The 21,275-nt window shown below is 40.1% G+C and overlaps 1 protein-coding gene across 1 annotated transcript in view; it reads left to right on the forward strand.

Moving 5' to 3' along the window:
* The first annotated feature begins 11,870 nt into the window (after positions 1-11,870).
* slc1a3a (solute carrier family 1 member 3a) overlaps positions 11,871-21,275 on the forward strand; it is a 16,566-nt gene continuing 7,161 nt past the window's right edge. The window contains exons 1-3 of the mRNA XM_034871128.1: positions 11,871-12,041; positions 12,564-12,883; positions 14,526-14,663. Coding sequence (XP_034727019.1) covers positions 12,700-12,883; positions 14,526-14,663 — 322 coding nt within the window. The 5' untranslated portion in view covers positions 11,871-12,041; positions 12,564-12,699. The remainder of the gene's footprint in view (positions 12,042-12,563; positions 12,884-14,525; positions 14,664-21,275) is intronic.

Genomic DNA, 21,275 nt, shown 5'->3' on the forward strand with positions numbered 1-21,275 from the left:
TTGGTAGCCTACATTTACCCAGGTTTGAATGTCCTTGAAGGCTACTTTACTCGAACATTCCATTTTCTGCTACTTTATAATTTTGCACTGCAAACTGCACTGCAATTCAGAGGCTTTTTATTTCACTGCGTTTTTTGATAACCTATAAATTACTTTCCAAATTCAGATTAACACTACAAAGTATATTCAACAAATAAATGATAATGTAATATCAGACTTTATTGGGAAATTCCCAAGCTAAAAAGCAGTAATGCAGGCTATGTTAAAATATATATTATATAGCCACACATTTGACATTTGCAATATTAAAGTGATGTACACATTAATGATGGTAATATTTGTGTACTTTAACAATTTTTAAATGCATAACATTTACTTGGAACAGAGTATTTCGCACTGTGATATTGATAGTAGGCTACTTTTATTTGGACATGTCTTCCCCCAACTGCATTTGAATGTATGGAAAAAGTTCTATACACTTTAAATCACTTTTTCCCTCATACACATGCTGAAATATGTAGAATACATGAGAGGAAACTACTCCTCATGTGGAGATATTTGGTATAAACTGTGTTATAAAGATGTTCCTTCTACTATTGTTTGTTATGTAAACACAAAGCTGACAGTAATTTCAAGAGTTGTACATTTCCTGCAACTAAGGGTTTAATCCCTCTGAGATAAATTTGGGGCTAAAAGAACAGGCCTTTAATTTATTTAATTCAACTGTACGTTTCTTCAAATAATACAAATGAATCTGTCTTTCAGCAGGACTGTGTTTGCAGACATGAATGTTGTGTGAATGCAGAAAAAAAGTGTCACTCTACATTTATTGTAAAATATGTAACATCCAATGATCAATAGAAGAGGTAACATTTTTTGGCAGATGTTATCACATTACAATCTTTTATTGCAATGGTACAAACTATTGTTTTAGTTTCTCATCTCATTGCAGATTCACACACACATTGAATCATGGTATCACACTGATAAACATAGGCCTACCATACATTACACCCTGTGATGCTCTCCAAACTGGCTTTTAGTTCAGAAAAAAGTTGAATTGATTTGTTTCAGGTTGTCACAGCAGCCAGAATATGCATGAATCTTGACAGAGGATGTTTAACAGTCTTGACGAATGTCTGCTTCTGCCATGTTGAGGCACATTCCTGTAAAACCAAATCAAATCATGTTCCCACACAGTTTTTATCCAATGAGAGTTTCTGATCTTGCACACATTTTCAGCAACTCTTGTCATTCAATACAATATTCAGTCTATGACTGCTGGCTGCAGAAGTAAAGCCCAACTATCAAGTCCTTCAATATGAAACAGCAAATTAATTAATTTATGTGGCTGGCTTAGCTCAGTTGGTGCAGCCAGCGCACGTATTCAGAGGTTTACTCCTTGATGCAGTGGCCATGGGTTCATCTCTGATCTCCAGCCCTTTGCTGCGTGTCATTTCCCATTTCATGTCTGTCTCTGTGCTGTGAAAATAAAGGCCAAACAAAATGTGAATTCATTTGTCAAAATGTAGCATGGGAGGCAAGCTGTTTCAGCTTGTGTCTTGTGTCTTTGGATTTACCTCATGGTCTAAATGCTTTCTAAATGCTTTCCAGCAAAAGAAGGAAAACGTCTTCAACCCATCTCAGTTGTGGAGGAACATCCACACATATGGGTCGTCAGCGTACAGAGGGCCCAGCATGTTGACGCACACAGCTCGGTGCTCCAGTAAAAAGTCCGTCTGGCTCATCAGGTCCAGACACAGATGTTCTACGAGATTCAGACAAACAGACCAGTCTTCCACCGCTCTGGACACACCGAGTGCATCCAACCACACTGATCCAAAGATGTCCAGGAATTCTGGCCAGTCATCTAAAGCAGTGTCCATCAGTTCCATATCAGTGTAGATCAGTGGGCAGTTCCTAGTGACAGTGTTGCTCTTTCTCACTACTCCTCTATTTCTCAGGCACCATCTTGTTTCTGTAGTGTATTGCTAATTGCCTTGATCCAAGCAGTCAGTGCAGATAAAACCTGTCTGCATTGGCAGGTGCTTAGTGAGGCCATCTGTCAGCCTACATCCTCACCTTAACCTCTTGTTTCTCTCTCGGATTAGTGAAATAAACCGTGTTACCATTTAGACCCTAATGTCCTAGTTTTATCCTATAGTTTTCTGATAAACTGTTGTCATGAATCACTTTTATCATTTTTATACAGAAAGATGGGCTTGAAGATGGGAAAGAAGGTTATCACATTTAAATTATTGAGAGCCTCAAACACAACTTTTATAAAGACTCGGTCAGGTTTCTGGTCAATCCTCATGGCAGTGCAGGGACAGATTATTTGGGAGATGTAGTCCCTCATTCAGTTAAATTAAGCCTGGACACCTAACACACACATACACACACAGACACACTCACACACACACACACACACACACACACACACACACACACACACACACACACACACATACTCATGTTCACACATACTGGAAAACAGATTGAGAGCCATTCTATTAATCTGAATCAGCACTGTATATCTTGCCACTGCATGACATCTTTACTAAAAAGGATCCTCTGTTAGGGAAACTGTTACAAAAATGATTGTATTGACTACAGTGGGTTCATTATTATTTTACACTTCCCACCACAAGATGGAGGTAATGAATTTGTCCTAAACATCTTCAGCATCACACAGCTCAGCACAAAAAGACGAGCAGAGGAAGTTTTGTTAAAGGTGAAGCAGAAGTGCGTCTATCTTTTAACAAAGATTGACAAATGCAACAGTTTCCTAGCAATACATCTTGAAAATTTAAAGTTCATATTTTTTAGTCATAGTCATAGTCAAAAAAAGTACTTGAGTTGGTTATGATTTAATGATTACTATACTCAGAATCTTAATAGGAGTTAATGCAGCAATGCTTCTATCTATAGGCAGCGGGTGAGGTGGATGTTGGCGTAGACTGATGTGGGAGGGAGGTAGATTCGGATACATACACTAGACTGGATGCGAGCTGAACTTAGCCCCGCCCACAACATTTGAGGTCGGGGAGTATGGTCTGGACTTGATTCGTTGTGGAGCAACTATGCTCAAACCAGAACTTTTCGGACCAATCAAATTGTCAGGCCAGGCTTTATACAATGATGGACAGATGATCAACAGTAACGTAATCAACCAAGTCACAACAGAACACTTGGGATGCATTTGTGTGCAACAAAGATGGCTGCCGCTGGATAACTCAGATGTGTAGATTCCACCATCGCGTCTTTCATAGAAGATATCAACAGGGCTTTGAATTTAAAAGAGGAACACAAAACCGCGATCAAGGCATTTATCGATCGGAAAGATGCATTTGCCGTCTTTTCTACGGTATTAAAATTTAAATCACACACATGCGATTCCAGGTCTCCGGGGTGGAAGTCCTGTGTTGTTTGTTTCGCGGCTTTTCAAAACTCCCATCCCTTTGAAATGCACAACTTCAAAATTCCTAATCAACACGCGAAAAAAACAAGATTGACGTGACCTGTACAAGAATCAATAGATCAAACAACGTGACAATTTTACAAACTGTCATGAGACTGGAGCAGTATCACACTGACTACGTCAGGCTACGCACAGACATGATCCTTTGTAAAACCCATAAACAGTTGAATAAAAACCGTTCTGAGGACCCACTTGTTCCCGCTAACCAGGATTTAATCCACACCGCTTCTTTATGGCATCAGTTATCTTATCTCTTCTGCTTAGACTTCTTCTGTTAGGTCACTCTTCACACGTAGCAGGCTCAGTGTAGGCAAATAAAAATGTACGACATTGTCACATTGATGAAAATGTTATGTAGCCTAATTTTTTTTTAGTCTAGGCCTTCTCCCGAATGCCCCCTATCCCAACACTGCCTTTGATTACTGTGACCACCAAACCAAACAGAGGAACACAGAGTGCAGCCACCATGCTTCAGATGTGCATTCAAAAGACGTAAATAAAGGTAGAGAAGGTGGTCATGGCGACAAAAGCAGTAGGTTGTGCTCTGTGCTGAAGCACTGTAAAGGCACATGGGACTTTGTTGTGAACGTTTTTGTTTTAATGATTTAATAAATGTTCTGGGTGTGCATTTATGTTAACTGGGTTTTAGTGTTCAGGTTTATCTACATGTATTGGTGGAACCATGATCTAGACCTGGGTGGGTGAGGTGAAGGTGTTTAATGTCTTTGAGTTATATATAAATTAATCAGATTGTCACAATACGGGGCCAAGGATAGCTGGCTGTCCATGTTTGCAGGACGGGGTATTTGGGTAGACTTAAGCCTACATTACCCGCCGCCCCTGCTTCTACCAAGGTATGTCATTTCCTTAGGGGAAATCTATGATCATACTACAAAAGCCGACATGTAATAATCCATGCTATTGTCCTCTCTCTTTTGTTTTATTGTCATTAATCACTTTTATCTTTTTTATACAGAAAGATGGGCTTTTATTGGCCGGTTGTTTATGACACAAAAAGAATGGTGTCATATTTAAATTATCCAGAGCCTCAAAGACATCTTTAACAAAGACTCGGTCAGGTTTCTGGTCACTCCCCTTGGCACCACAGGGAACAGATTATTTGGGAAATTTAAACCTTGTACCGAAGCCTTGTGCAATGCTAATATGGCAGAGTAGATGGTGAGAAGTTATTTAACTCACTCCAGACAAGACAACAAACTGTTTTCAATCATCCAGCCTTCAGCATTGTCACCACTGCAGTACAAATGTTACCTACAGTAAAGACACCGGTGAACCTAATTAAGGTATCTAGGTAACACTGAACCTGGCAAGACAGTCAGATATATTCATATAACAACCAATTAACATCTAGCAATCCAACAAGGAAGAAGATAAAAGAGATGCATCAGTTTAAAATTGTTAACAGCATACATTGGACTCCTGTTAAGCTTTCTCAGGCACATGTAAGATGACTGTTAGAGATGTAGGTACACTGGTGGGTGTATTTTGTTGGTGTCCTAGCATGCAACTGTTCTGTTTCCATGAAAACATAATGTGTGTGAACCTTCAAGTTGGTTAAGACCTGGTTCTCTGTGTTTTCAAAGGTGTCTCATTTTGCTCTTTGCTCGATCATTTCATTGGTGTGGCACAGCAGGGATTCCTTGTTGGTGAGCAGGGAAAGTTTGTTTTCCTGTGTGGTAAATTCTGCCTCTGAGCCCAGTCTGTTGCGGTTACTGAGTGTCTAGACTTCCTTTGCCCCTTTTCGCTGCCTTAACACACTCTCTTTCTCCTCAGAATTCGGTCCAAGTTGTTCTAGCATCTCCTCTTTTACCCCCCACTGCCCACCACAATCACTCCCCTCATTCTCCGCATCCAGACGACGAGCCACTGGGCCAACGTCCAGTGTAGTCTTATTCAGATCAGTGAGAAACAGTGTGTGAACAGCCTCATCTCCCATCGTGCCCATTGAAAATTGGCTATGAGTGCGCTGAGACCCCTGTAACATTTGATCCATGGGAAACCCATGTGCACAATGATGCCAGTGAACAATGTGGCCCCAGTTCTGTGTGTCCCCAGAGGGCCACTGTAGACCGCATATCTTATAACCTGTCCTGGATACATCACTCCCCTGGGGGTGAACCACTCCCATCTGAAACGACTGGCCTGGTAGAGCAGCCTGGGCCAGCTAAAGTTGCACATACGCATTGGTGTTGAGACCGAGGGAATGGTCTGTGTGTAGTAGTGCTTATGTGTGTTTATGAGAGAGGGAAAGTTTGTGTCTTTTAAAAGTGATCCTATGGGTTGCTAATGATGTCATTTACTGTAGTTACAGTACAAGAGTAGATGGGGCGAAACTATCAGCCTTCTTTTCTTCACTTTTGAGCAAAAGAAAAGAGCTCCATGTAATTTAATGAGGGATGGCAGCACAGGCAATGGCTATTTCCTCTTGTAGGGAGAGTAAAACAAACTCACCCACCAACTACTTAACCCTAACCCTAAATTATCATTTCAAATTCTTTTTACCAACCTGTCAGTCCTGATCTGATTCTCCCCTTTGATCCTTTTAGGGTAAATCCCAACAGAACATGGGATACCATTAAAGACACATGGCTCCTATGGCAAACAAAGATCGAACCGATGGTCGCATCCGGATGGAAAAACAGAAACCTTTGTTGTTTCACATTCCTCCTCTAATCTATTTAACAGAACTGAGACCAGCCTTGTGTTACTGAAGTATTTGAGGCACTGTGGTTTCTTAAACTCACAGAGTGTTATGCAAGAGCAGAGAGGTTGTTTGATCTATGGTGGGATGGGTGAGAAAAGGAAAATGACGATGTGAAATGTTTTAACTTAAAAACTATTTTGTTTTTATTTAAAACAAAACAACGAAAGAAAAAACAATGTTGTGTATAGTCTCTGTATGTATAACAAGGACATCAATGAATAAATTATTAGGATATTGCATTGACTTTCTTTTACTCCTTGGAGACTTACCCTAACTTTAACCGTAACCTCTGTAATTTATAACTTTAACCCTATCTCTGCTCAAACCCTAACCAAATAGTCTTCATCCTAAATTAAATCATAAGAGATGCCCTCCAGACACATTAAAAACATCTGCTTTGAATAATAAATCCACATTCATCCACAATCATTTCAAATATTTAATTAAACTAGGTTTTTGACAAACAAACAAAAATATTATCACTAAGCTTTAAATGTGCTGGTAGACTTTTTTCAAACTTTTGGACAGAGCTAGGTCTTTCCAGTTTTCGTGCTTAGCTAAGTTGGCCAGCAGCTGGCTCAGGCTTTATATACACTGTACAGTGTGTTACACTGAAATGTACACTGAAAACGATCAATGTGAAAACAGTCAAACACTAAGCACAACACATTACTGATTGCAGGGGACTTAACTGTGTAGGGACTAAAAAAACTTTTTGTCCACAAATGGGAGGTTGGTCCCACTTATTTTTGGTTTTGTATAGCCTGCACACAACCATAGTCCAAAGGCGAGACACAGCACCCATGGCAATGTGTCACATTCTCCTGTTTCTCTGTTGTTTTTGTGCATTTTACGGCAGGATGCATAATTCTCTTTTCCTTTTTTCACTTTATAACTTCTACTCTCCAGCTGACCCCATCAGCCGATCCCTTGCTTTGCACGGGGACAGCAAGACAAAGGAGTCTGTTGTCCGTTGTTGCTTGTTGGGATAGCTGTGCGACGGATGCCATGTGAGTCCCTGCAGTGAGGGTGAAGAATGGTGGGGTGCTGATTTAAAGCTTTCCAGATGAGCTGGGGTTTAATGCTGTGAAAGCCTGGAATTTGGCCCGTCGGTATTGGGGTCTCACACACAATGTTCAGGGAGGATGAATGAATCTGGCCTCCAGCCACTTCTCACTTCCCCCATCATGCTAAATCATTTAAGAGTAACTTTTCAGGTCTGCCATTCTCCACCTGTCCACCAGATGCCCTCAGACTTTCACACCCATCCTGGTCACCTGTCTCCCACATCCACCTGTTCACATTCCAAATGATGGTTCAATCATTGATTTTTCTGCTACCTGTGTTTTGACCTGATACCTGTTTATGATGTGTTTGCTTGTCTGGACTGCCTTCTCATGCCCGACAATGTTGGTTTAGTTCTTTTTGTCTTTCTTTCTTTCTTTCTTTCTTTCTTTCTTTCTTTCTTTCTTCCCCAACTAGTTCTGCTTCATTTGGGTCCAATACAAAGTGGCCAAATATGGTCCAAGCAGATCTAGCATTTTCTGAGCAAAATAAGTGCAACCCTGTCAAAATGCCTTCAGTATAGAGAAGAAGATACCTGGATTGGCACAGAACTTCCCCCTTCTCTCCTCAGCAAGAGATTTGCAGCGCCGAAACATTTCTCATGGACTTAAATGTGAAATGTTTGGGAAATCGATCAACATCGCTCAAAACGCCACCTCTTTGGGACCGTGCTGTATCGTCATACTTTAACGTAGAAACATGATTACAATTTTTAACCAAAGACAATACTTTGGCGTTTATTAGGCTGAATGGGCGTTCAGATATCAAGCACGGTTTCTCTCAAATCCCAGTTTACGGATCGTCCCGTTTTCAAACCGTCTCAGATTTTCCAATGTGTGTGTATGTGGCGGAATGTTCGGAACTAGAGTGGAGGACAGAGTGGGGAGATTAAAAAAACACCAACAATTCTAACTTGTCACGGCCAATTTATACATCAAAACGTGTGTATTCTTGTCTAGTTTCAGCTAATGTGCTCATGTATGCGATATGCATTATATTTTTTGCTCAGCAACCTTTCAAATGACAAGAGCTCCCAATCTTTCCTCCATTCGCTGCCATGTCAAACATCGTCCATATTTCTGAGCAGAACGCAGAGCGAAGCACTTTTTTACATCGCTGATACGCCCACATTTTTAAGTTTATCCACTTACATTTTATATCAATACTTTCACAAAGGCCTCCTGGTGCCCACGAGAACTTATTTCATTGATATCTCGGATCCTTTTGGTGATATGATCATTTGTTTGAGAGCTTGATCTGTGTCTTAACAGCTGGTGACAGCAGGTGCCAGGTGCAGTCGTTAACTGATTACAGATCAAAGAGATGACATCACAGAGATGAAAGGTTTCCTATTGGTCCTTAGTAACCAGGCAACCATACTCTGTACGTCTGTCTTTCGACATCTATCCGTCTACCGCTCTCTCAGACACACACACAGACACACACACACACACACACACACGTCCTAACGTCTAAAATAGGTTTTAAAAAGTGATATCTCTGAAGGGTTAAGACACTTAGAATTTGTTCTTAAGTTTTGTAGCTATCTGCATGTGCACCAAGTAGGAGGCACACTGATAAAATTTCTGCGGAATTTTCTAGTTTTTATTGTTATTATTATAGGTTTACATAATGAACTGGCCAGGGAGTGTATCTTTTCTTAATCAATATATGAGTTATTCATAAGTGAACGAGTTCTCAGATTTGACCATACCAAAATAATTCTTATACTGAGGCCAGGATATTTACTTGCTACATGATCCGCATTGAATATTACATTCATTGTTCTCCATAATAATGACATTTTCACTGTTCAAATACAACTCTGATAGTGAGCCGTCAGAGTAGGGCCAACAGGGATGTCAAACCTCTTTTCATCAGAGCCTCCAAATCTTAACAAATGTCATAACAACAGTAATGTAGCGACGCAGTCGTATTCGCTCAGACTGACGTGTTGAGAGAAGCTGTTCAGTGTCTCAGGCCCGGGGGATGGCAGAGGAAGATCATAACTCGGTACATATTCTCTCTCCCTGCTGTTCAGCCTGTTGGTTTAATGCTAATGATGGTTATCCAAGCATCTCATAGGAACTGGGATTTCACCGACAACTCTGTGCTTTTCCTTGTTTTCAGACTTAAAGTGGTTGAAATTGTACACCGTTATTTTTTTTGATCAAAAACTTATTTTAAATCAGACTTTTTTCTTTTTTTAACATGTTACCCCATCAGTTTAGTTTACGTATAATTTGCCAATCTTTGGCTTAATCAGCAGCTTGTAGTAGACATCAGTGGCATTGTTATGTAGCTCAGCGTTAATGCTTCCAGGAAGACCTAACTTTTAATCAGTGCACTCTTAAATCAATTCAGCTGTTATCCGAATTAATGTACTTTAAGCTGTGTATAACAGTTGCACATATGCAACTAGTCTTTCCTGATTTAAATATGGCTCAGCGTAAATTCTTTCAGGAAGATCTAATTTTATCAGTGCTCTCTTCCTGAAGGGAATCAGCTGTTGGAGGTGTTCACCTTCCTGCTTAACCAAACAGAATTGTACACAAATTGCAAGGGCCAATCACAGAGTCACAACCCCGCTTTAAAACATCTGTTTCTCCACTTGCTATTCAGCTGTCGTTGCAGGCAAAGAGGTCAAACCTCCCCCCCCCCCCACCTTCCACCTCCTGTCATCTACTCCAGCTGACCGGTCCGGAACCTCCTTCGGTCCGGTCTTTGGCTCCTTTGTTACCACCACCGCTGTCTAGATTCTATCTGGGGGTCTGATGGTTCTCTAACCCTTTATAGATATACTAAATATTTGCATAGCGATTGAGTCTAATCGCTAAAGGCTTTTTACATTTTATTGAGCTGTACAATAAACTTTATTTGCATTTATGCAAACACATCTCTCCTAATTGAAATGATCAAGGCAGAAAAACAATGCTTTCTACCCTAAACCTTTTCAACGTTTTCATTGAGAACTTCCTTATATCAAAGTATTGCTGCCGATGATTTATTTATTTTATTTGTTTTAACAAGTTCATTTCATCCATCTAACAACTGAATGCAAACACACAACATTTCAAGTCTTGAATGAAAAGGAAAAGAAAGGCTATTCAGCCCTTCTTTCAGAAAACATACATTTCTGTAACAAAACAAAATGCACAAAACAAATGATTAAATGAGTCACAAAAAAACAGGACAAAAACAGAATTAATACATGTATTAACTTTATTAATTCAACATACCCTTTTTTGACAAAATGTATCACTAAACAAAGAGTAGAATCAGTCTACAATGATGTCTGTTGTAAGTAACTACTTCATCACATAAAATATATGCTGAATTAAAAAAAAAATGCTACAACTATTTCATAAATGAATACTTCAAATTCTGGGCTAGAGAATTTCATGTTGCTTTGGCTCTTTGAGTCACCTTTACCTAACCTTAACCTTGTAGCTCTTTGCCTGTTTTATTCTTGAACATTATTCTCCTTTTCTGTTCATAACGGAGCAGCAAGTTGTGTGTGTGTGTGTGTGTGTGTGTGTGTGTGTGTGTTTTTGTGCCAAACATGGATTCCCTTGTATAAATCAGAAATTATGCCCTTAGCTGTACCTCTGACACTACCCCCCCCCCCCCCCCCCCCCCCCCCCCCCCCCCCCCCCCCCCCCCCCCCCCCCCCCCCCCCCCCCCCCCCCACACACACACACACACACACACACACACCCACACAAACACACACACATTTTACCCACATTCACCCACATTCACACATTTCCAAACACACCCTCAGCGGTCACCAGTCACACATGCACACCCGTGAACTCCTTCATTTTTCCTCCAAACTAAACTCCCCGTCATCAGTGATCCTCAGTGCAGTGCTCTGCTTCCTAACCACTGGATCGTAGTCATCACATTTAAATGGCACACGTGTGGCTAATTTTCTAAGTAGCACTGCAGTCAGTTTGCCAAAAACCTTCAAATGCAAGACACGCGTCTGTTTGCACATATTATTTTTTCAAATGTTGCAGAGCACAGGTTGCACCACTGCCACTAGGTAAACATTTACCCACTTTGTTGATCTTATCCAACTTCAATCCAACTTTTTCCATGAAAAAAAAGAGCTTTTTCTGGTGCAAATGAAAAAATGAAATGAACTAAAATGTAGCAAAAGAAGGCAGACAGATTGATGAGTGTGCTCGTTGGAGATGTGCCAAAATAAATGTATGAATGGCTAATCCACTTCCATATTATCTTTTGATGAATGGAGGTCTTTTTTTCCTCTGTTGACTCTCTCTCCACAGGAATCTCTAATCAGGCTGACTTTATCAAGCGTGAAAAATCATTTGAAAGGAAGCCTGCGAGGGACATAAGAAAACAAGAAGGTTCTTTCTCTTTTTCCTGCTTGGAAAGCTCATTATTCCTCAAGATCCCCTCTGTCTGAAACACACACCCCTCTTCTAAATTACTTCACTTTTTTAGTTCCCGCCTCACCTCCCCACAAGCCCACACTGTGCAAGTGACAAGTTTTTCTTCTACTATGGCACCGCCTCCATCCTCTCACTGGCTCTTTTATTCCCTCATCCCCGCTGCTCCCTCCTTTTCTTTCTCCTCCCCTCTCCTCTTTTTCTCCTTTTTTCTTCATTGCTGGTTAGTCACACTAACCAGCTCACAACCAAAGATCTCCTCTGTCCCAGTCATGCTGATTGAACTTTAAACCACAACGTTCCCCCTGACAAAACCGAGCCTTTTCTCCAGAGGAAGTTATCAAGTCTAAAGGTACAGAAACAACTTCTATCTTAATATTTTACCATTTTACATGTGTGCAAATGCATTTTACCATTTGACCAGTAGCTGTGTCTGTGTGCTTGTGAGTCTGCATGTGTGTGAGTGTGATACTGAATCAGCATAACCACACGTGTGTTGCAGTTACTTATGTGTGTGTACGTATGAGGAAGTCTGTATGCCTTCACAGCTGTGGGTGCAACACGTGTTCTTTACAGCATATCATTGACAGAAAAGGGTTTTAAGTTTATAATGCATTTTTCTTTTGGGGGGGTGGGAGGGGGTGCTGTATGATTATTGCATCATCATCTTTGTATGTGCTCTACAATGTATGTAGGTTTTATGTGATAATTCACATTGATTGTAGCAGAGCAATTACACAGCATAGTTAAAAAAAAAGGGTAACGTTACAAAACTTTATTGTCTCACTGAACTAAGAGCAAGACAGAGTGGTTGTTGTTATTTGTTCTCAATTATCTATTGCTAACTCACAATATTTCCCTCCCTTTCAATCAGGACATTTGGAAGTCCCAAGCCAAAAGAGAGGTGTGACAGAGAGAGAGAGCAGCACCTTTAAGGTGTTCCCATTACAGTTGAGTGGAGTTCAAGTTCCTGCACGTTCATATCAGATCTGAAGATTCCAGTGGCAGCTATGACTCACAGCAATGGAGAGAACCCACAGCGAACCCGGAGTGGTCTCCACCAGATCCGGTCCGGGATCCAGTCCCGATCACTGCTGGCCAAGAAGAGAGTGCAGAACATCACGAAGGGGGATGTGAAAGGATGCTTTATAAAAAATGCCTTTGTGATCTTTACCGTCGCTGCTGTCATTGTTGGTGAGTTTATCATGTAAGAAACTGTTCAGACACTGCACTCGATTGGTATTTCAGTTGATCTAAAAATGGAGATTATTGGAGAAGGCTCTTTTTTGTCCCTCTCCTCTCCATCTATCAACATGTTCCCCCTCCCCCTTGTAAAGATGAAGAGAGCAATCTGGTCTGACCAACACAGCTATAGCAGGACCAAAGAAAGATAAAGAATAGAAACTAACGCACCGGATGAGAGGACAGCGGGACCTCGAGTAAATTTAGCCAATGGCCTTAATCTGACCCTGCAGCTGACCTTTGACCTGTTCCCATTAACCTTTGACTCTTACCAAGTAGGAAATGAGCCAGGCCCACCCACTGCCAGGACATCTGCAGCCCTGCTAGAATTACACAATGCCATGACAAACACCTATGACTGATTGATGAATGTAGCGTGCTCTTCACTCTAGGCTGCTGGGTCAGCCACCTGGGCCGTGTTGGTGGATTAGTGGTCCTTGGGATAAACTGCTTGTTGAGGGTCTTCACTGGGACTAAAGAAAGGGGCTTCTGCACACATTTTCACGCTAGAAACAAGTTAGAAAAATTACCACAGCAAAGTCAGTCAAGACCTACTCCGCTTAAAATCGCTTACTGTGCACGTCATTGCACAATACAAGCCTTCCCACCAATGACTACATACTCACATACTTTACACTGTAACAGTGTAGCCCACCTCCCCATGCATCATCAATCCATAGGCATGATTCAGGAGTTAGAAAGGCAGTTGTGATTAAAAAGATGATGCCTCACCTCCCCATCCTCATTCATTCATAAATAACCTACATTTAGCTGTAAAATGATTATATCCAACTATAGGTGTCAAATATGGGACTCTCTTAAAGCGTAACTCCAGTGAAAATATAAACAAGGGTCTTTTTGTGAATGTACCCGAGTCAAACTTTCGTTTAAAAGCATAATTAGGACAGAAGCGCCACTTTTAAGATTTAGCGTATTATGTCTTTTGGGTCAAATGGCCTTTTGAATGGGAGTGCTGGGGCACTACTATGATAGCATCAAAATCCCTATTTATAAAACTCTAAGAAGGCTCGACACAACATGCATCTTTGCTGGAAGTATCACCAGGGTCTCTACACATGAACACAAGCATTGAGAACATTGTTTGTGTACACAGAGTTTAATAAAAAGAACAACTCACTGTAGCTGTCGTTGTTTCCGCTCGCCGCCATCTTTGCCAGTCAAAAAGAATCGATCTCCGAATGCGAATGAACGGACTCCATAGGAGGAAATGTCCTTCTTATGTGAGGCTCCTTTTTCAACTACAAGGTCAGTACGACAAAACAACAAATTATTCGTCCATTTATATGGAGCTAAGTTTTAGGAGCTTTCTATCTTTACTCTCCTCCCTAGACCATTTTTGACTTGCTAGATGTATGCCAACCTAAAAAACCAACAGCTGAGGGAGTTGTAAATCTTAAAAGTGGTGATTCCGTCCTTATTATACTTTTAAACAAAAGTTTGACTCGGGTAAATTCACATAAAGATCCTAAGTTGGCGAGAGTTACACTTTAAAGTGTAGTCGTGTTAACAAAAAACAACTTGAAATGTTCTGATAAAGTTTTGACCTTTCTTCCCCATCTGATCCTCATTGCAGGCACTATCCTGGGATTTGCTCTGAGGCCTTATAACATGTCTTACCGAGAGGTGAAGATCTTCTCTTTCCCTGGAGAGCTGCTGATGAGAATGCTTCAGATGCTAGTGCTGCCCCTGCTGGTTTCCAGCCTCATCACAGGTATGACCCAGACCAGATCCATTAAGGCATTCAAATACCTTCAGAGAATAACTCCTCCTTTGTACTTTTCTTCTTGTCCTCACACATGTAAATCCAGCTGTTTCCGGGGATAGGGTTACCGTCACCTTTCTAAGACACTTCTAATAGATTTACACATTCCAAACTATTCCTGTGAACTAGTGTCACCTTCAAACTGACCCTTCTCTGGAAGATCCTTGGAACAGATTTAGATACAAAATATTCCACCTATCCCGGTCATTTGAACAGTCACTCAGAAAGATTTTTGACATAACGATATTCTTGCTTTTTCAAAGGCCTAAACACTTTCTTCTGCTGATAATCTCACAAGCTCACAAATGGTTGTGTGTCATTATGGTAAAAAGGGTTAAAGGTAAAAGAAGCACACACAGCTTAGACGCTCACAGTTTAAGCCTGTATGACACGGTTTTGTTCTAAATGTATATCACACAACTTAGTTACCACACACAGCAGTCTGCTGTGTCTCCAAACAACCCGACATTTTCTCTTATCTGCACATCGGCCACATCTGCATGGCTTCACAGAATTCTGGCAGCCACTGTAAAAACTGCACCCCACCAAACAAAAACCCATCCAACTAGAAGAGAAGGTATACGGCACTGCACGAGTTTGCACATATGGAACAAGTATTACCACTCTGAATGTATTTGGTTACATGTTTTGCAGGGAGCGATGTGTTTTCTCTGTATAAAGGTCATAACAGTGATAGCCCTTTTAGTTGTTTCACCTACTTCATGAGTGGCAGAGTGACTGGAGCCAGCTTTATTCAGTCAGCGCTGTTTGTTGGTTTTGGGCTCAGTGGTGGAACAGGGATAGGATGAGCTCATGAGCAAAAAGGAAACAGAGAAAGAGGTATGTTTTGAACACATACCACTCTCAATCACGTACATCACCCATGTTGTAATCGTCTTGATCTTGATTTGACACGACCAAAGCGATTGGTTCAACACAACTTCAAAAACAAAAGCTTTAACACAAATACAAAAGCTACAACACATATATAAAAGCTACAAAACACACCGAAAAGATACAACACAAATACGTGAGCAACAACAGAAGTGGGTCGCAGCGGAAGTGAGTGTGTTGAGCCGGCGGATAGGAGGAACGTTCTTGTATGTTTGAGAAGAAACGTGGTTTCTTACTCATTATGATTACTGTCGCTATGGCATTGTCACAAATAACCAGTGATGTTCAATATCTTTGTATTTTCCCACGTATGTATTCTGCCATGTAGGCTACGATGGAAAGTGTGTGTGTGTGTCTGTCTGTGTGTGTGTGTGTGTTTGTGTGTGTGTGTGTGTGTGTCTATTTTTAAGGTAAGACTAAGGACATGGGTATGAACAAACCCTTTTACACGGCTTTAAGAGAGACAAAAGAGTTCACAGAAAAGAGTCCAGAGTCCCACAGTCCACACACTATCAGTTCTATTTATCTACTTATTTTATTTTAGTAAGCATGAACAATGTATGACCGTGAACATAGACTGTTTATGTGTGTATGTCTGACATACGCCCCCAACACTGTAATAGGCAGGAGCATGTTGAATGTAACGCAATATCTGTTATTATATGTAAATATAGGTTCACCATAACCACACTCACACACACACACACACACTTTCCACACCAACCTTATCGAGGGAATTTGCCGCTGAGAGATGATCAATTACCAGATAGATATGGTCAACCAGATAGATACTTGCATTAAAAGACGCTGGGATCTATTTAGATGATGTTATTGCTGTGGCTTCGTAGCCCAAATGGCAGAGTACACAGTAGGGCTGCACAGTATATAGTTTTTTTATTGTTATCGCAATATCAAGTGCCGCAATATACACATCGCGATAGACAGAGATTTTTTGTGTTAGTTGAAAGAAAACATCTGTAGAAAATTACAGTCTAAAAAGATAATGGCATTCTTTTTTAGTTGTGCCTTTTATATTCAATTCAATGTTAAATTTGTTCAATAAACAAATTGGGAAATATTTCCATTTGTTTGTTTGGAATTCAACAAGCAGTTTTATGTATTTTAGCAGAATACTGAAAGCAGCAGAAATGCTGAAATGAGTACATTTAATATTTGTTTATTTATTGCAAGAAATATCGTTATCGCGATATTCAACAACCTTATCGCATATCGCGTGATTTTCCTCATATCGTGCAGCCCTAGTGCATACACATGAAAAAAAAAAGATATTCAACAACATTACTTATCAGTGACAATCACATAGCAACGGCAATCATAATTAGCAAGGAACCATGTTTCACTTGCTTCTCAGACATACAAGAACTTTCCTCCTCCGCCTCCATTTGTCAACAACACACTCACTTCCATTGTAACTTATGTATTTGTGTTGTAGCTTTTGTGTTTGTGTTGTGTTGTGTGAAACCGTCTTGTCCACAGTAGATCGCGACTAAATTGTATTTGGACCTGTGTTTGACAAAAACACAAACATATGACAGTGAGGTTTTGAGTTCTAATCCAGGGAGTGAGTTCATTCGTCACTGTTGACATGGTTCATGGACCTAGTCAGACCCGCAGGGTTTTCTTCCAGAGGCAAAGGCCTGTGGGTTGGTCAATGATCACAGCCTCCATTTGTTATGGAAATAAACGTATAGATGGAGTCATGGAACATGTGAGTTTCCAAAAATACTGGTCAGCAGCACCGACTGACAAAGGTAGGCGGGACATACTGACACTGAGCAGTGATTGACAGTGCAAAAAGCCCATCTCCTGAAGCGATGACAGATACACATTGTCCGATAATAACCTGCTTTGTGCTGCAGTGGGGCGTAACATCAGCATTCTCTGACACCATGTCACATGACCAAAGCTACAACATGTAAAAACCACAACAAAGAGTGCTGTTCTGTAGCCAGTCATTCAGGACACAGCTCCTTTCTCAGGCCGTTATTATCTCTTTCTAAGTTAGCGTTTGCCTTTAGCGGGGTCAGGTCCCCTTGTTGTTTCGTTGTGAATTATTAAATGAAAAATCCAGTTTTCTGCATAGTAGAATTTAAACTTTTTGTCCTTTAAAAGACTATTGCTCATCCACTGCCACCTCTCTTTTACTGTTTATACTGCTCTTAATGCTACTGTATTACAGTGTGTCAGTGGAGGAAGGCAATGTCATACCCATTATTAGACTTCTACATCTCCTGAAATTCATCTCTACATCTCTTGGACAAACAAAGCCAATCTAGGACACTATGCAGATACAAATTTAAAACCAAAAGTTATTTGCTAATGACACTTGTTTTTGGATTAACATGCTAATTTACTTTTACATAATATGATAACCACTCTAAAATGTAAAAGTTACAAGAAATGTTACAGCTCCTATGGAAACATTATCAGCAGATAATTAGATGGAGGTCAGAGGTCAAAGGAACAACAGAATAAAAAGCTTATTGTTAGTGTGGCTTTGAAAAGTAATTGTTTCACCGAAACAAACACACACACATGCACACACACACACACAAACGCACACGCACACGCACACACATACACACACACACACACACACATACCCACATATACACACGCAAACACACACACACACACATGCACACACACACACATACACACACACACACACACACACACACACCTGCACATGCTGACACGCTAGTAACTGTCATTTCAAAATAAAACAGGAGAATCAAAGGAATACTAGATTTGCTTTGCTCGCATGGGGAAGAAAGTTATGACAAACGTTGATGAACACCTGCCACACAGCTGTAGACCTCAACCTGATGACTCACCATATGTTACTGAAAGTCACTTTTTTCTCTTAATTAGATTTCTGCTGAAACTATGACCTCTGTTGAAAAGTACTACGAGAGGTCTGTGTTTACTTTGGAGGACAACAGCTCCTCTTGATCTTGAAAAGCCTTTTGTCAGACTTGGATTTGTCTGTGTTTACAGGCTGGATTCACCAACTGTCCTTTATGGACCAATGTCCTACAGCATATATAAATGTAATTACGCTATATTTCCACAACAGTGATTGCTTTACATACATGACTTGGAGCATGACTTTAAGAGTAACATATTTTAGAGAATAGGAGCTGTAGCATTAGGTTGAAGGGTGTACACTGACCGTCACACTCTTAAGGCTGAATATGCTTCCATGTGAAAAGGGTTGTCCCAGTTGAAAAGGACTTGCTTCTGAATTTTGGGAATCAGAAAGTTTGAACAGGGCCCTGGAAGATGGAAATAAAGGAACGCAAGACTAGTAGACAGACAGGCAGGAAAGCCAAGGATTAAGCATTCTGGACTTTTAAAAACCCGAAATGCGAGTCCACCACAGAGTATTAGAGTTGTTTTCCATTACTACCAAGCATTGGCTGAAGTCAGTCTTCACACAGTCAGCAAAACAGAAGTCAAACTCAGAATTATTTTTCATTGCTTTCACACTTCATGCATTCATTGACCACATTCAAAATCCATGAACTCTTTTCTTATTCCTACTCCACAACCTGCAAAATCCTATATCTGTGGAACATTGTTCAAATACAGCTTTTTATGGCTGCTTTTTCAATACTTACTTTCGATACTTCAAACAACTTTCCTAAACTCTTAACACAGTAGGCACAGCATCTGTCTGTGTAGGCTATACATTATATACATTATATTTTTTTTGCTTTCAAACAAAATTCATACAGTTACGTCTTTTACACACAAGATCAACCTAGACCTAAGCAATAGATTTTTACTGACAAACTTGAAAATGTTGTCACACTATATGTCAACACAGATAACATCATGTTCTAAACCTAAATAATTGCAACATAAATACATCCCCTAAATTTTACATTCCATTGTTACTGTAAATGAGAGTAACAGCTGATTGAAGTTATGGATATAGATCAATCACAGCTGATTCCCATCTAGGAAACATACTCCGCTGTTGAGGTTATTTCAATCGCATGACCATCTGTTTTTACAGTATTCTTTATGTGTTACTGTAAGTGAGTGTTGTACTTTGAGAGCAAAGATTACAGTAACCAAAGTTTGTTTATGCAGACTTGGTCAAAGCTGATTCAGATTCTGATATGTTACAGTAGTACATACAGTAAAACAGGACCTATTTGGGTTGGTTTTGTGTAGAAAATGAACAATAAAGATGAACACAAAGAAAGTAAGAATAATTCCTGCACAAGAGAGAGGAAGATAATTACAAGGACAATTCTGTCTGTGTCAAGAGTTCATTTATGTAATGCTCCCTGTTGTTAGTGTTGTTCAGGCCAGTGTGTCATAAGTGACGATGTTTGCTCTCTGAGTGAGACTTTTTTTTGAGACATGGACGTGGAAGTGGTGGTTTGGTGGTTGGAGTGACTTATGGAGGTGAGATTAACTGTAACATTAAATGATACTTTACACAGGAGTAAAGACAGGACAACAATGGAGAGGAGGGCATGAAGGCAGGTGTTAAAATAAAATCATCATAATTTCCCTGAAATGTAGGGGATTAGAAGTAGAACGTTTCTGATAAATCTACATCTGCACGTCATAAAAGAATGGCACAGAAATTAGCTTCATGATTCCAGTAAATCTTTGTCTTGTGCTTATTTCACCATAAATACTGCATAAACTACACAAGCTCATGTAATTACAATATATGCAACCTAAGTGAAACCTGCACAATTGCTTTTTTTAAATAAATTTATCATACTGTTTAAGCAGTTGCACATTTTTGTATTACGAACTTGTACAGTACATGTTCAAATATTTATTCTTGTGTTTTATTTCTATTATTATTTCATGTATATTGTATGTATGTATATTGTATCCTAGCATTTCATTTATATTTATGTTCTGTGCTGTGTGACTGATTTTGCTGCTGTAACACTATAATTTCCCATTTTATTGGGATCAATATCTATCTATCTATCTATCTATCTATCTATATGTCTGTCTATCTATCTATCTATCTATCTATCTGTCTATCTATCTATTTATCTAGTTATCGATGTAAAATGACCATTGTTTTGATTCAATATCTGTGCTATGCTGTACATATTGTACTGCTGCATCTAACTCTTTTCACATTACCGACATCTTTAAAAAATACAAATCCAACAACCTAGAGCCCAAGGTGAGTCTAAAAATCCAAAGACATTCAGTATAGTATCAATACTGTAAGGCAGCCTTGTATAAGACCATGGAACCAATGATTATCAAAAATCAATTTATTTTCTGTCATATCGATTCAGTTGCAAACTTTAAAACTTCTCAGACTAAAGTGTGGAGATATTTCGTGACTGCAAGCCTGACCCTCTGGTCAGACGTCTTGCAGACGCTGTGGCCTGCGCATCAACTTTCCCCCCATAAAGTAGGCCTACTTTTGTGTTTGATGAACATTCCCCATATGAGAAAGAAAGTCATTCTCTACAATCTCCTTCAACCTTTCGTTCTTTTGAAAGGACAGAATTAGTGAGGCTAGTTCCGTTGTTGCCTGGACAACAAACTGGGGATCATTGTATGCGTGCAGGTCTGACAAATTCAACAACTTTTCCCAGGGCTGTCAGAAAAGGAACAGGAGAGCAGAAGAATTGGGGGGGGGGGGGG

This window comes from Etheostoma cragini, chromosome 5 (assembly GCF_013103735.1).
Source record: "Etheostoma cragini isolate CJK2018 chromosome 5, CSU_Ecrag_1.0, whole genome shotgun sequence".
Taxonomy (NCBI): Eukaryota; Metazoa; Chordata; class Actinopteri; order Perciformes; family Percidae; genus Etheostoma; species Etheostoma cragini.